At 44.3% G+C, this 14,586-nt stretch overlaps 1 protein-coding gene across 1 annotated transcript in view; it reads left to right on the top strand.

Moving 5' to 3' along the window:
- Window positions 1-14,586, top strand: part of WDFY2 (WD repeat and FYVE domain containing 2) — a 99,484-nt gene that overhangs the window by 53,964 nt on the left and 30,934 nt on the right. Inside the window, exons 4-7 of the mRNA XM_044285229.1 lie at window positions 3,033-3,087; window positions 6,427-6,577; window positions 9,198-9,310; window positions 13,977-14,103. Coding sequence (XP_044141164.1) covers window positions 3,033-3,087; window positions 6,427-6,577; window positions 9,198-9,310; window positions 13,977-14,103 — 446 coding nt within the window. The remainder of the gene's footprint in view (window positions 1-3,032; window positions 3,088-6,426; window positions 6,578-9,197; window positions 9,311-13,976; window positions 14,104-14,586) is intronic.

The following is a 14,586-nucleotide window of genomic DNA, read 5'->3' as shown; positions in this document are numbered from 1 at the left end:
AAACTTTGAAAGTGTCCCCAAGTGCAGTCACAAAAACCATCAAGCGCTACAAAGAAACTGGCTCACATGCGGACCGCCCCAGGAAAGGAAGACCAAGAGTCACCTCTGCTGCGGAGGATAAGTTCATCCGAGTCACCAGCCTTAGAAATTGCAGGTTAACAGCAGCTCAGCTTAGAGACCAGGTCAATGCCACACAGAGTTCTAGCAGCAGACACATCTCTAGAACAACTGTTAAGAGGAGACTGTGTGAATCAGGCCTTCATGGTAGAATATCTGCTAGGAAACCACTGCTAAGGACAGGCAACAAGCAGAAGAGACTTGTTTGGGCTAAAGAACACAAGGCATGGACATTAGACCAGTGGAAAACTGTGCTTTGGTCTGATGAGTCCAAATTTGAGATCTTTGGTTCCAACCACCGTGTCTTTGTGCGACGCAGAAAAGGTGAACGGATGGACTCTACATGCCTAGTTCCCACCGTGAAGCATGGAGGAGGAGGTGTGATGGTGTGGGGGTGCTTTGCTGGTGACACTGTTGGGGATTTATTCAAAATTGAAGGCATACAAAACCAGCATGGCTACCACAGCATCTTGCAGCGGCATGCTATTCCATCCGGTTTGCGTTTAGTTGGACCATCATTTATTTTTCAACAGGACAATGACCCCAAACACACCTCCAGGCTGTGTAAGGGCTATTTGACCATGAAGGAGAGTGATGGGGTGCTGCACCAGATGACCTGGCCTCCACAGTCACCGAACCTGAACCCAATCGAGATGGTTTGGGGTGAGCTGGACCACAGAGTGAAGGCAAAAGGGCCAACAAGTGCTAAGCATCTCTGGGAACTCCTTCAAGACTGTTGGAAGACCATTTCAGGTGACTACCTCTTGAAGCTCATCAAGAGAATGCCAAGAGTGTGCAAAGCCGTAATCAAAGCAAAAGGTGGCTACTTTGAAGAACCTAGAATATGACATATTTTCAGTTGTTTTACACTTTTTTGTTATGTATTAAATTCCACGTGTTAATTCATAGTTTTGATGCCTTCAGTGTGAATCTACAATTTTCATAGTCATCAAAATAAAGAAAACTCTTTGAATGAGAAGGTGTGTCCAAACTTTTGGTCTGTACTGTATGTCCTCAGGACAGCGATACAGTTGAATACTATGGCGCAGGTGGCAGTATTGTGTGCAGCACTGTGGTATTTGGTTCAGATTGGGCAGTCTACTGCTCCGCACTGTGGTATTGCTGGCCCTGCCTACTTCCGTTGGCCCTGCCTAATTATCTTGCCCCGCCTTCTGTCAGTTTCGACCTACAACTTAGGGCCACTTTTATGTTTTTTACAGGGCCACTTTTTTAGTTCCCAATCTGCCCTTGTTTGTCCTGCTGGGGATCTCGTCATTTTCCACTGGGTTCAATTTCTTTGAATGAAAACCTATTCGACTTTATTGATGACTAGCAGAAGGACGAGGCTTTGCACTGGTCTATTTCATTTGTTGTTTTTGTGTGTGGTTAAGGCTTCTTGCACATGGCCATAGCCCATTAAAAAAATAGGACATGCACTATTTCTTTGCAGTGCGAATGCACGGACAGAAAGCCCACAAAAGTGCTCTGTAGTCTTCTGTGGTCTTCCGTTCCATGCCTCCTCTCCGCATCGTATCTGGCGGATTGCTGATCTATTCAAGTGTACATGAGGCCTAAAAGACATCTACTGCGCCCCCATAATGTTGGCATCCACTGTACCCTTATAACAGTGAAGAAAAAGGACAGGGTTGTTTTGTAAACCTGATGTAAAACTGTGTGTATGTCAGTGAGGTGAAGAATGAAGGACTAATATGGGTCATTTGATGGTGGCATATTTGCATGTTTGGGAATATCTCCAGAACAGTCCTAGAGAGCTGAAACCAGATCTAAAATCTTTCTAATTTACCTAATTTACGTATATGACAAATTTGGTGCAGATTGGGCCAGTTGTTTGACCATGAATAAAGGACAGAACACATAAATTTATTTTTATATATATGAACATATAGGGGGTTGGATACCGAGAATACTTTCCTTAGGTGGGCCCAAAGAACCCCCGTCTGACACTGGCTAAAAGGCTGAATTATCTGTGTCGGGAGTAAACATCTGAATCCAAAAACGTGATGGATGCATTGACTTTAATGGGTTAGACAGAGTTGGATTCATCTTTGATCTTCATTTTTGGACTCCATTTAACCTGTTTTTAGTTCCTTTCAAGCATTTTTGCCAAAGAGCATACAATGGCAGACTGTGCTGTTCGGTGAAAAGGCTAGGAAGGACCTGGAAAACTGATCGTATGGCGTCCATTGATGAATCCAACTCTATTTAACCCATCTCTGAGTTGTCAGGTTCCAAAACCAGAATGTCAGAAATGTTCCATTACTAGTAAAGCGTTGTTCACATTACTATTTTGACTACTGATTTCATTATGCTTTCTGCCCATCTAAATTGCAGGACGGATGTGTGAACATAGTCTTGTGATTAAACCAATAGGGTTACACAGCACAAACTTGTGGGGATCATGTAGGGGAATTCACTGATACACCGGGGACAACACCTTGTAGGACTAGCCCAGCTGAATGTAATGATACCGTTCACTTAGTGATCCGTTGCTTCATTCTGGAGAAAAAATAATTGTAATCCATATGCAAATGAGCAGTTAAGTGCACTGAGGGTGGGCCCTGTACTCCTCCGCATTTCTCTGCCACCCATTTGTTCTTCTTGATTGACAGGGTCAGGTTCCTGCATAGACATCTTGCCTGGCCCTGTCAATCAAGGAGAGGGAGGGGCTAGCAGGGGGAGTAGGAGGAGCAAATGTGCACACAGTGTCTTGCGCCCGCCCTCAGTGCACTTATCTGCTAATTTGCATATGTATTAAATATACTTTTTCTCGAGAATGAACCTATTGATCGCTAAGTGACAGGTATCTTTGCATTCAGCCGAGCTATCCCTACCAGAATATCCTGGTGATAGATTGATTTTAACTAAATTATGTCTTTTTTTTTTTTTTTTTCTAGGAATTTATTTTAGCTGAAGATTATAACAAAATGACCCCCACAAGAACGTATTCTGGTAAGGATGTCATGTATTGGTATCTACTGTATGGACTGCCCTGATGTCTGTGCCTGCAGCGGTTTCTGAAGCCTTTTAACCTCATTTCCAGCTGTTACAGTATAGTTATAGAAATGTGGTTAAGGCTTCGTTCACACCAGCGTTCAGCCTTTCCGTTCTCCTGCTCCGTTATAGGAGCAGGAGAACGGAAAGGACGGATTGGGCACATAACTGAGCCGAGCGGAGCCTACGGACCCCATAGACTATAATGAGGTCCGTTAGGTTTACGCTCAGAAGATGATTTTGGAGCGGAGACAAAAGTCCTGCATGCAGTACTTTCGTCTCTGCTCCAAAATCATCTTCTGAGCGTAAACCTAACGGACCCCATTATAGTCTATGGGGTCCTTAGGCTCCGCTCGGCTCAGTTATGTGCCCAATCCGTCCTTTCCGTTCTCCTGCTCCTATAACGGAGCAGGAGAACGGAAAGGCTGAACGCTGGTGTGAACTAAACTGTTCCTATTTAAAACCGCATTTGAATGGTCTTTTTTTTAATTTATTTTTTATTTATTTTTGTGGTGCTGTAAAGGCATACTTTGTGTGGAGAGGTTTTCCAGATACATGTATTAATCCTATTATTAATATCAATAACACAGAAAGCAGGTGATAAAGTTATGGTGGATTGGACAGGAGCACAAAAACCCTTCTCACGTTTCTTCTGCTAGAGATGGGCTTCACTTAAATGGGTTGTCCGCTTTGTTTATATTGATGACCTATTGGCTCTGTAGCGTTCACTTGAATAGAAAGGAGCCATCCCATAGAAGTGAATGTTACGACTTGTAATTGTACCTGCTCACTGCTGCGGTGGTGATGGCGAGCAGGTAAACAATGAAGGGAAGGCAGCGCTTGCACAGAGCGCTGCTTTCTCTTCAAACAGCTGATCTGTGTGTGTGCAAGGAGTTAGACCCCCGCCAATCTGATATTGATGACCTATTCATCAGTATAAATAAAGCTGACAACCCATTTAGCAACCTAGCAGTAAGGCCTCATGCACACGACCGTTGTGTGCATCCGTGGCCGTTGTGCCGTTTTTTTTCGCGGACCCGTTGACTTTCAATGGGTCCGTGGAAAAATTGGAAAATGCACCGTTTTGCAGCCGAGACCGTGATCCGTGTATCCTGTCCGTCAAAAAAATATGACCTGTCCTATTTTTTTGACGGACAACGGTTCACGGACCCATTCAAGTCAATGATCCGTGGCCGTAGGTTACTTTCATACAGACGGATCCGAAGATCTGTCTGCATAAAAGCTTTTTCAGAGCTGAGTTTTCACTTCGTGAAAACTCAGATCCGACAGTATATTCTAACACAGAGGCGTTCCCATGGTGATGGGGGCGCTTCTAGTTAGAATATACAACGAACTGTGTACATGACTGCCCCCTGCTGCCTGGCAGCACCCGATCTCTTACAGGGGGCTGTGATCCGTACAATTAACCCCTCAGGTGCTGCACCTGAAGGGGTTAATTGTGCGTATCATATCCCCCTGTAAGAGATCCGGGGCTGCCAGGCAGCAGGGGGCAGACCCCCCTCCCTCCCCAGTTTAAATTTCATTGGTGGCCAGTGCGTCCCCCCCCCTCCCTCCCTCTATTGTAATAATAACATTGGTGGCAGAGTGTGCGCCCCCCCCTTCCTCTATTGCATTATTAACATTGGTGGCAGTGTGCGGCCTCCCCTCTCCCCACCCCCCCCATCATTGGTGGCAGCTGAGTTCCGATCGGAGTCCCAGTTTAATCGCTGGGGCTCCGATCGGTAACCATGGCAACCCCAGGACGCTACTGCAGTCCTGGTTGCCATAGTTACTTAGCAATAGTAGAAGCATCATACTTACCTGCTAGCTGCTGCGATGTCTGTGTCTGGCCGGGAGCTCCTCCTACTGGTAAGTGACAGCAATGCGCCGCACAGACATGTTACCGATCGGAGCCCCAACGATTAAACTGGGACTCCGATCGGAACTCCGCTGCCACCAAAGATGGGGGGGAGGGGAGGCCGCACACTGCCACCAATGCGGATAATACAATAGAGGGAGGGGGGGCCGGGGGGGCCGCACACTGCCACCAGTGTTATTAATGCAATAGAGGGAGGGAGGGGGGGGGCCGGGGGAGGCCGCACACTGGCCACCAATGATATTCAAACTGGGGAGGGGGGGGGTCTGCCCCCTGCGGCCTGGCAGCCCCTGATCTCTTACAGGGGGCTATGATACGCACAATTAACCCCTTCAGGTGTGGCACTTGAGGGGTTAATTGTGCTGATCACGGCCCCCTGTAAGAGATCGGGTGCTGCCAGGCAGCAGGGGGCAGTCATGTACACAGTTTGTAGTATATTCTAACTAGAAGCGTCCCCATCACCAAAAATCAAGGAAGACCCACGGACGAAAAAACGGTCACGGATCACGGACCTACGGACCCCATTTTTGCGGACCGTGAAAAAAAACTGTCGTGTGCATGAGGCCTAAGGGAGATCCTTAGTAGCCAGCAATTTAGAGCACTTTTAGAGGTGGAAGATAGTGTTTTTGTTAAATAAAGTGATTTACATTTTTGCTATTTTATTACATTGGCAGATAGACATAGGTTGTGTGACGATACAGTGACCATTTAAAGGGGTAGTCTCACTTCAGCAAGTGGCATTTATCATGTAGAGAAAGTTAATACAAGGCACTCACTAATGTATTGTTATTATCCATATTGCCTCCTCTGCTGGCTTGATTCATTTTTCCATCACATTATACACTGCTCGTATCCAAAGGTTATGACTACCCTGCAATCCAGCATCGGTAGTGGCCGTGGTTGTACACTATAGGAAAAGCGTATGATGCGATGAAAAATTGAATCCAGCCAGGAAAGGAAGCAATATGGACAATCACAATACATTTGTAAGTGCCTTGTTTTAACTTTGTCTTAAACCCCTTTAGGTTAATTCACCCCAAAAAAACTCTAACGCCAGCAGCCTTCTAAATGGGGTGCCAAGCAACTCTGGGAATCAGTCTGTCTCCGATTATTCAGGCCTCCAAGTCGAGAAGCAACGGGGCTCAGCTAAGGGAGGCAAAAGGGGGACGTTAAAGACACAGAAAATGTCTGCTTTCACAGAGATTTTCAGAAATAGTCACAGTGATCATAATCGGGATTAGATTCTTCTACTAAAATACAGATTATAAAGATTCTCCCAAAGTTGGATTAGTTTCACATTGAGGTTTCCATAACCATAGTTCTAATGTTTTTGTTTTACTGTTATAATGGGGTGACTAGAATACTGTAACCTACCTGAATCTACAGTAACTATTATAACTAGATGTGTTGTTACCATACAGCACACCAGAGCAGAGTAACCATGGTTCTCTTCATTCTGGAGATGGAGTGGATGCTGAGTACAGGTCAGGATAAGCTCTTTACCTGGCATTGCTCAGAGACTGGGGAACGTCTAGGAAACTACCGCACTACAGCCTGTGCTTCATGTCTGCAGTATCCTTTTACAGTCCTACTCCATAAAAGTGGACTCTTGTCGTGGAGTGTGCAAAACCTTTCATGGTACTTGAATATTAAAGCTCCATCATGATGTAATCTTCTCTGGGACTGTAGATCAGGGTCATATTTCATTGATTTTATGAAAACTTTTATTCTATAGCAACAAGCCCAGTAGGCTGACCACACGTATAAAATAATGCAAAGACCTGGACCTCTCACCACTCCTCAAAGCCCCTGTCTTAGATCTAGTTATTTCTGAAGACAAAAATGTAGGTGGCATGGTCCATATGGTGTACCACCTTTGTCAGATGCTTCCCGCTGACCAGTGGACGGGAACATCATCTCCAAATCCAAGTACAGTGGCAACATGTATTTTAGGGAACTTTGGGGTCACAGTCCTTTAGATTTAGGAACTAGTGTTGAGCGAACTTCTGTTTTAAGTTCGGCGTCTAAAGTTCGGCTTCCGGTTAGCGGAGAATCCCGATATGGATTCCGAATTCCGTTGTGGTCCGTGGTAGCGGAATCAATAATCGGCCATTATTGATTCCGCTACCACGGACCACAACGGTATTCGGAATCCATATCGGGATTCTCCGCTAACCGGAAGCCGAACTTTAGACGCTGAACTTAAAACAGAAGTTCGCTCAACACTATTAGGAACTTTTATGTGGTGTATATTGGGGTCAGAAAGACTCTTTTTAATATATCTGTGAAGGTTCTCATTTATCCAGGTCATGGTATATATCTGTAAAGAATAAATCAAGGCAACTGGACGTACTGTAGATTTCTTGAAAACGTTTCACTCGTTCTTCCAACGAGCTTTCTCAATTCAGAATTGAGAAAGCTCGTTGGAAGAACGAGTGAAACGTTTTCAAGAAATCTACAGTACGTCCAGTTGCCTTGATTTATTCTTTACAGATATATCTTTTTAATATAGAGTGAAAGGTCAGATGGGGACAATTAACTACGTTCTTTGAGCTAATTGTGTGGTATGCTGAGAAGATCCTGTCCCAGAAGGACTTTGATTTGGCACAACCTCAACATTGGTGAAGCATTGTACCTCATTCATTTTCACAGCACGAATGGTTCTCGGGAAGAAATGAGTACAGTAGGCAAAATAATCACGTCCATTTTTTTTGCGTATTTTCTATAAATGGTGTTCCTAATCTTTTGGAGAGGATTTATGCAGAATTCATACTGAAGGCCTTTATATGCTGAGACCTGCATTCTGAGCAGCAGCTGTGGTGGCACGTGTTACCTGAAAGCCTTACCATGGGAACCACTTCACCTCTTCCTACTGCCTCCAGCTCCCAGTCTCCAATTACAGCGGCTATAATTGAGCAGAGCCTTATGTTCTGCCCAGATGATGTGCAGTGCTTTATTAACTATTCAGTACTCTGTAAATCTCTCATATAAAAGACGGCTTTGCAGCTTTCATTTCATCTTTCTGTATACAACACAGTCTTGAAGATCTGGAGGTCTAGTAAGTGTATTACATAAAGGGAACCTGTCAGCAGCTAACACAGCCCCGTTTCCTGACCTATAATGACAAAATCATCTTGAAATTCTGCAACGTACGTGTGCAGTACGTCACCAGGACAGCTCACTTTTCTTTGTAATTCTGCTTGATAATTGACTTTTTTTTCCCAGCCTGACACCCGTGTAATCTTATCTCAAATCTGACATGTCTTTGAATCGAATGCCATGTCTAGCTTAGGCACTGTATAATGCCTTGGACCCCCACGTAGACACACACTTCTCCCTAGCTGTTTGATTCCACTTACAGCGTTTTTAGGAGCTTTGAAAAGTGTTCGGTCAATGAATTGATCCTCCTTTCCACTTCGGCTGGCACATACCAGGGTAAGAATAAAAGCGACATCATGACCTGCACATATCGCACCTGCCCTAGATAAGGCATTCAATGCCCAAGGAAGCCTGGTTACCAAGGAAGCTGACGAAGAAGATGGACTTTTCTCGAGTGAAGAACATTCACTGCACTCATCTCGCTTCCTTAGCATACAGGAACATGTGTTGTGTTTGGAGTGGGTTGGTAAATTGTTGGTGACCAGTTCTCTTTAACAGGAATGTCCACCCTTTACCATTTTTCTTTAAAGATACAAGTTTGTATATGTGGAGAAGTTCAGGTTTTACTGTGCTGTTGGTTAAGGGGTTCTCTGGGAACCTCTCCTAGAATGTGAGCAGGACTTATTGCCACCACTTGCAGAGCGGTCTAGGACGATGAGGGTGTCCTCACTACATAATAGGCTCTGGCACTTGCATATACTAAGCGGTGATGAGCGATCCTGTAGGCTGGTCAGCCATGATGGCATATCATAGGCAGGATAGCATCATTACCATGTATTGTAGAGCACTGTAGTGTCTACCCTCTAGGATGCTCTACATATAGTGGCAACCAGTCCTGCTCACGTTCTAGGACAGGTTGCTTGTGGCCATTTTAAATCATTCCTGGAGAACCCCTTTAATTTGTTTTGACTTTTATTTTCAAGAGCTGCATGAAGGTGCAGGGGCACCTTGACACCAACTGTTCTCCTTTTATAGAAAACTCTTGAAGAACATTTCCACTGTGCATATTTTTTCCTTGACTCTGATGCATCAGATTTGACGTGGAGACAAGACATGTGTTTGTTGGTGACCATTCTGGGCAGGTCACTATTCTAAAACTTGAACAAGACAACTGTAGCCTCATTACTACATTTAAAGGACATACAGGTGAGTTATTATCTGTTTACTCGTATTGCTCACTTTAGGTGGCGGAGTCATTTGCTGACTTCAGAGAAGTTGCTAGAATAAAGAGTTGTTCTCATCTGATCAACTCAGGATATGCCATCACTTTATGATTGGTGGAGGTCCTGCTTCTAGGATTTTCACCGATCCTGAAAAAATGGTCTGGGGACCACTGTGCAAAGATGTCCACAAAAAATGTGAAGGGAAGGTCCACAATGCGGACCCTTCATTTTCAGGATTGGTGTGGGGTCCAAACTCCTACAAATATCCCATGTCATGTGAGATACTCCTTTTGCTATTTGCAATGCTGGCTTCACCTTCACTGGACTTGTGTACATGTTTAATGGGGAGAGAAGAACAAGACCCTTCTGATGGTAGTGGCTAATCCCCCACAGGAATAATGCATATTAAAATGCCCAGTCCTACTTGTCCCCAATATCTGTCAAAAACCGTGGGGACACCTCCATACACTTTATATCTTTGGTTGTTCCCAACAGCATCTTTGGGTTCAGCCGGTTTTGATCTAATATGTATTGTATGGACAACTTTACCCAAGTTCTACTGATCAGCATCACATCAGTTTGCTATATGAGTTGGCCATTTACATATCCAGTTATCCAGAGGTCTCCACGGTAAAATGGTGATTCATAGAAGCATGTCATGTTTAGTCACCACAGGCTGATCCAGAAGCTGTTACTCATGGAGAACCTTATTTCATGCCAGCCGATACCGCCTGATGTTGTAGAAACCCGAACGAGAACGCACTCTGATATCCAGTGATTGATTATTGTGTATTAAATCTGCCTTTTTATCATGGCGTCCTAATGCGGACAGTATTACTATAGTACCTTTCCCATAGAGATAATAGTCTTATGATTATGTATTTTGTTATGTAGCTTTATGCTATTGTGTTGCTGTCATATACAGTTGGCCCATAGGGATGTGCTTAGATTTTCCATTTGGGCAGCATTAGCTCACTGTTTATATTGAGAATTCAAGGCGCGTTCACGTTGCTAGATTTCACTGTTATTCCCATACAGCAGTCATCAGTGGGTTTAGACCGTGCAAATCATCTAGGAATTAACATCACCTTCTAATTACAGCAATTTACTAGTTCAGACTTTCTCTTAATCCCCAGGTCTTTTTAGCTGTCTGCTTTTTCCATGACTAGTGTGACAGAGCTGGCTTATCACTGCCTTGTGCATCATGTTTTCTGGTATTTTTAGTGTGATCTGCTTTACGGTAAAAAAAATTAGCTTGTGATTTTAAAGAGGTATTCCGATTAATGATTACATTTATCTGTTTAGAGAATAGGCAGTTATAAAATTTTCTAATTTACATGTATTTAAAATTTTGCTCGCACACCTTATCTGCACATTAGCCGCTCTCTAAAAAGAAAAAAAAAATGATACGGCCCATGCGAGTCCTGTAAAATACATCCATAGGACATCGGCATAAGGCCTCTTTCACACTACCGTTTTTTTTTTTTTTCGTTTTGCAGGCCGTTTTTTGCGTTCTGTATACGGAACCATTCATTTCAATGGTTCCGCAAAAAAAACAGAATGTACTCCGTATGCATTCCATTTCCATATTTCCGTTTTTCCTTTCCGTTGAAAGATAGAACATGTCCTATTGTTGCCCGCAAATCACATTCCGTGGCTCCATTCAAGTCAATGGGTCCGCAAAAAAAACTGAACACATACGGAAATGCATCCGTATGTCTTCCGTATCCGTTCCATTTTTTTTTCTGAACCATCTATTGAAAATGTTATGCCCAGCCCAATTTTTTCTATGTAATTACTGTATACTGTATATGCCATACGGAAAAACGAAACCGAAACACAACGGAAACAAAAAACGGAACAACGGATCCGTGAAAAACGGACCGCAAAACACTGAAATAGCCATACGGTAGTGTGAAAGAGGCCTAAGACTAAATATGGTTTCAGTTATGTGACTTCAAGCTGGTCATGTGATCTCTGGCATTCAGTTAACTGTCCAGATATCTAACAGGTGAATGGCTGTTTATTGAGATGCAGCACATATGTATACAGTATATACAGAATTAGTGCCTGCAGCTGTCTGTCAGTGTAGAAAAACATCTAACATTGTTCTCCCTGTCTCCCCTCTGTGTCGTGTTTTTTAGTGTTTTTTTTTTTTTTTACCGTTAACTTTATTGACAACATGACATCACCTAGAGACAAGTAGCCATTGTACAAATCACCTGGAAACAGGCAGCCATATAAACACACATACAGTGAAAAAGCTGTTATAGCCACAATGGTTTCCACCATTAGTTCTTTGTAGTTATCCCACGGAAGTGTCCTGTGTGCTGACCCAGCACATATATGTCATGTCACACTATTGCTTACTGAATGTCAGTGGGGTGTCTCTCGTGACTGATGTATTACACAGAATTGACCGATACATGAGCTATACCATTCTGCTGTGCAGATAGGGGTCAACAGCCTGATCTAAGCAGGTATGTAAGCAAAATTTTAAATAAATCTGTAGTTGAAAATTTAAATACATAAATAAAAACCAGAATATCCCTTTAATTCTGTGTTGCCACCAAAGCTGCCTGTATGTAGAATACATGTCCAAAAGGTTCATACACTTGGGTGACCATATCGTAACCTATCGGATATTGTACCACCCATGACAAAATATATATATTGTATGTAGACCTAGAAAGGAACCCCCACACATGCACCCCACTGTTACCGCTGGATAGGTGAAAAGATGCTGATTCGGAGTACCTCCTTTTTGTCTGTACTCTCTGGTATTTTCCAGCAGTCAGCCCTCAAAGGGTCGATGTGCTGTATGCCAAAGTAATACCCTGGACTCCTAAGCTCCGTGTTATAATGGAGAGGACACAATCCAGACTTGGGATCACCCAGGGGCAGACTGGGAACTTAAAGTGGCCCTGGAAAAAATACTAAAAGTGGCCCCGTTTTGTAGTCGGGTCCAAATTGATGTAAGGCGGGGCCAACACAAGTAGGTAGCGCCAGCAATGCCATATTGCGGCACATTATACCACCCTACCACAGAACCAAATACCTCAGTCAATCACAAAATACTGCCAGCAGAACAAAATAAGTCCCCAAAAACTTCCACTGGCTACCCGTGAGGAGTGCTCAGGTGGCCCCTTGGGCATCGGCCCACCTGGAAATTTCCCTGTTAGGTCTATGGCCAAATCCGCCCCTGGCATCACCTCTCCAGCCATTGCAATAGTTTTTGGGGGTAAAGCAGTGACAGATACCCTTTACTGATCAAGACTGGCCTAAGTAATTTTCTGGTAAGTGATTATGATCACTTACTGATTATGATAGCTTAGGCTGGGTTCAGACCTGAGCGTTTTACAGCGCGTTCCTACGCTCTGTAAAACGCTCAACAGGCAAGAACCAATGATTCCCTATGGGAATGGTTCTGCCCTGAGCGTTATACAGCGCGTACGATCGCGCTGTAAAACGCCCGACGCCCCAAGAAGTACATGAGCTTCTTTGGGGCGTCTTGTCGCGCGTTCCCGTACATAGACTTCCGGGAACGCGCGACAATGGGCGTTTGCTTGTTCCGGAGCCGCGATTGTTCCCGAACGCTCAGGTCTGAACCCAGCCTTACAGATGAAAGTCCCATTCAGCCCACAGCTTTACACTCCTGACTTCTGTATGAATATGGACTCGTAGATCTGCCGAACATTCAGGCTTGTGGCCATAGGGTGGGGTGGGATAGCGGATGTCAGACAATTTCATAGACCGCAAATAATTCACCCACATCAGGCCATTTAGGACACCAGGCATGGTGGTGTCAGCATGGCCATTTTTGTCCTTTTCAGGATAAATCCTCGTTCTCTGGAAAAAAAAAACTAATAAAACAGATGCGATCTGCGTCCTTGTTTCCCTGATGACAGATTTCAAGGGATAGTCAGTTTTCCAAGAAGCAATAGTTGTTTTTGACACAGTAAGGCCTCATGCACACGGCCGTTGTATTGGTCCGCATCTGTGCCGCAGTTTTGGCGGCTCGAATGTGGACCCATTCACTTCATAAGGGCCGCAAAAGATGCGGACAGCACTCCGTTTGCTGTCTGCATCCGTTGCTCCGTTTCGTGGCCCCGCAACAAAAATATAACATGTCCTCTTCTTGTCCGTGCTTTGCGGACAAGAATAGGCAGTTATATTAAAATTGCGGAACGCGCACGGACGCCATCCGTGTTTTACGGATCCGCGATTTGCGGACCGCAAACACACAATGGTCGTGTGCATGTAGCCTAAACGGTACAAAACAACTGAAAGCAGGAAAAGGATGAAGATAAATTAAAGCGTAACATTTGCTAATGATACAGCCCTTGTAGTCAAAGGTGGCCGGAGAAACTGTTGAATTGTTAATGACTTGTCAGAGGTGCTAGTGGACTAATGATTCCGGGTGTTTTCTAGCAAGTCCCGCTCATTATAGCCAGCCTTGTTCATGCTTCACTTTGACATGACTAACAATCAATAGACCCTGTACTCCTCTGACGGATCTGCTCTGTGAAGTGTTGGTTATTAGCTGTAAATCAGAACTTGTAGACATAAGAACCGTCCAATGACTCAAGATACGCCCAAGTGACCTGTAAATCCTGCGATGACCCTATTAATCTCTGCTTCATCCCCAGCTGGTGTGACGTCCTTGTGTTGGGACCCGGTACAGAGACTTTTATTTTCCGGCAGTTCTGACCACTCCATTATCATATGGGACATCGGGGGACGAAAAGGAATGGCTCTAGAACTGCAAGGACATCAGTAAGAAACTGTGGGATTCTTCTGGAGGGCTTCACTTCTATATTGGAGGCTCTGTTCACAGCCTCTGTCAGATTTGAAAGCAGGAATAAGTCGGCATTTCACAGTAGTCTTGCTGTGGTGGAATCATGGTGGACCCCGTAATAAGCTAAAGGGGTCCACCAGGCGTCTTTGGGATCTGCCGTACAGCAGAGCCAGCACAGACGCCATGACACAGAAGTGAACAGAGTCTAAAATGTACCTGTCTTTATATAGCTGTTAGTATAAATCACTAGTACATGTCAATGTATGAAATATGTCTTCCTCACCATCCAGCAGTCTGCAGTTTCCACGCTTTTGATTGCATTTTTGTGTCCATTCAGTAGCTGAAAAAAATCTGTCTAGATTAATACAGTTAAGAAAAATGAGGGAAAAGAAGATGTCTGTGCGACTATGAAAGGCTGAGAAGGGGGTGCTTCTGAGCACCCTAATAGCCTCACACCAGGA

The sequence above is a fragment of the Bufo gargarizans genome, chromosome 3 (genome assembly GCF_014858855.1).
Source record: "Bufo gargarizans isolate SCDJY-AF-19 chromosome 3, ASM1485885v1, whole genome shotgun sequence".
Lineage (NCBI taxonomy): Eukaryota > Metazoa > Chordata > Amphibia > Anura > Bufonidae > Bufo > Bufo gargarizans.
This window is presented reverse-complemented; position numbering and strand designations above follow the sequence as displayed.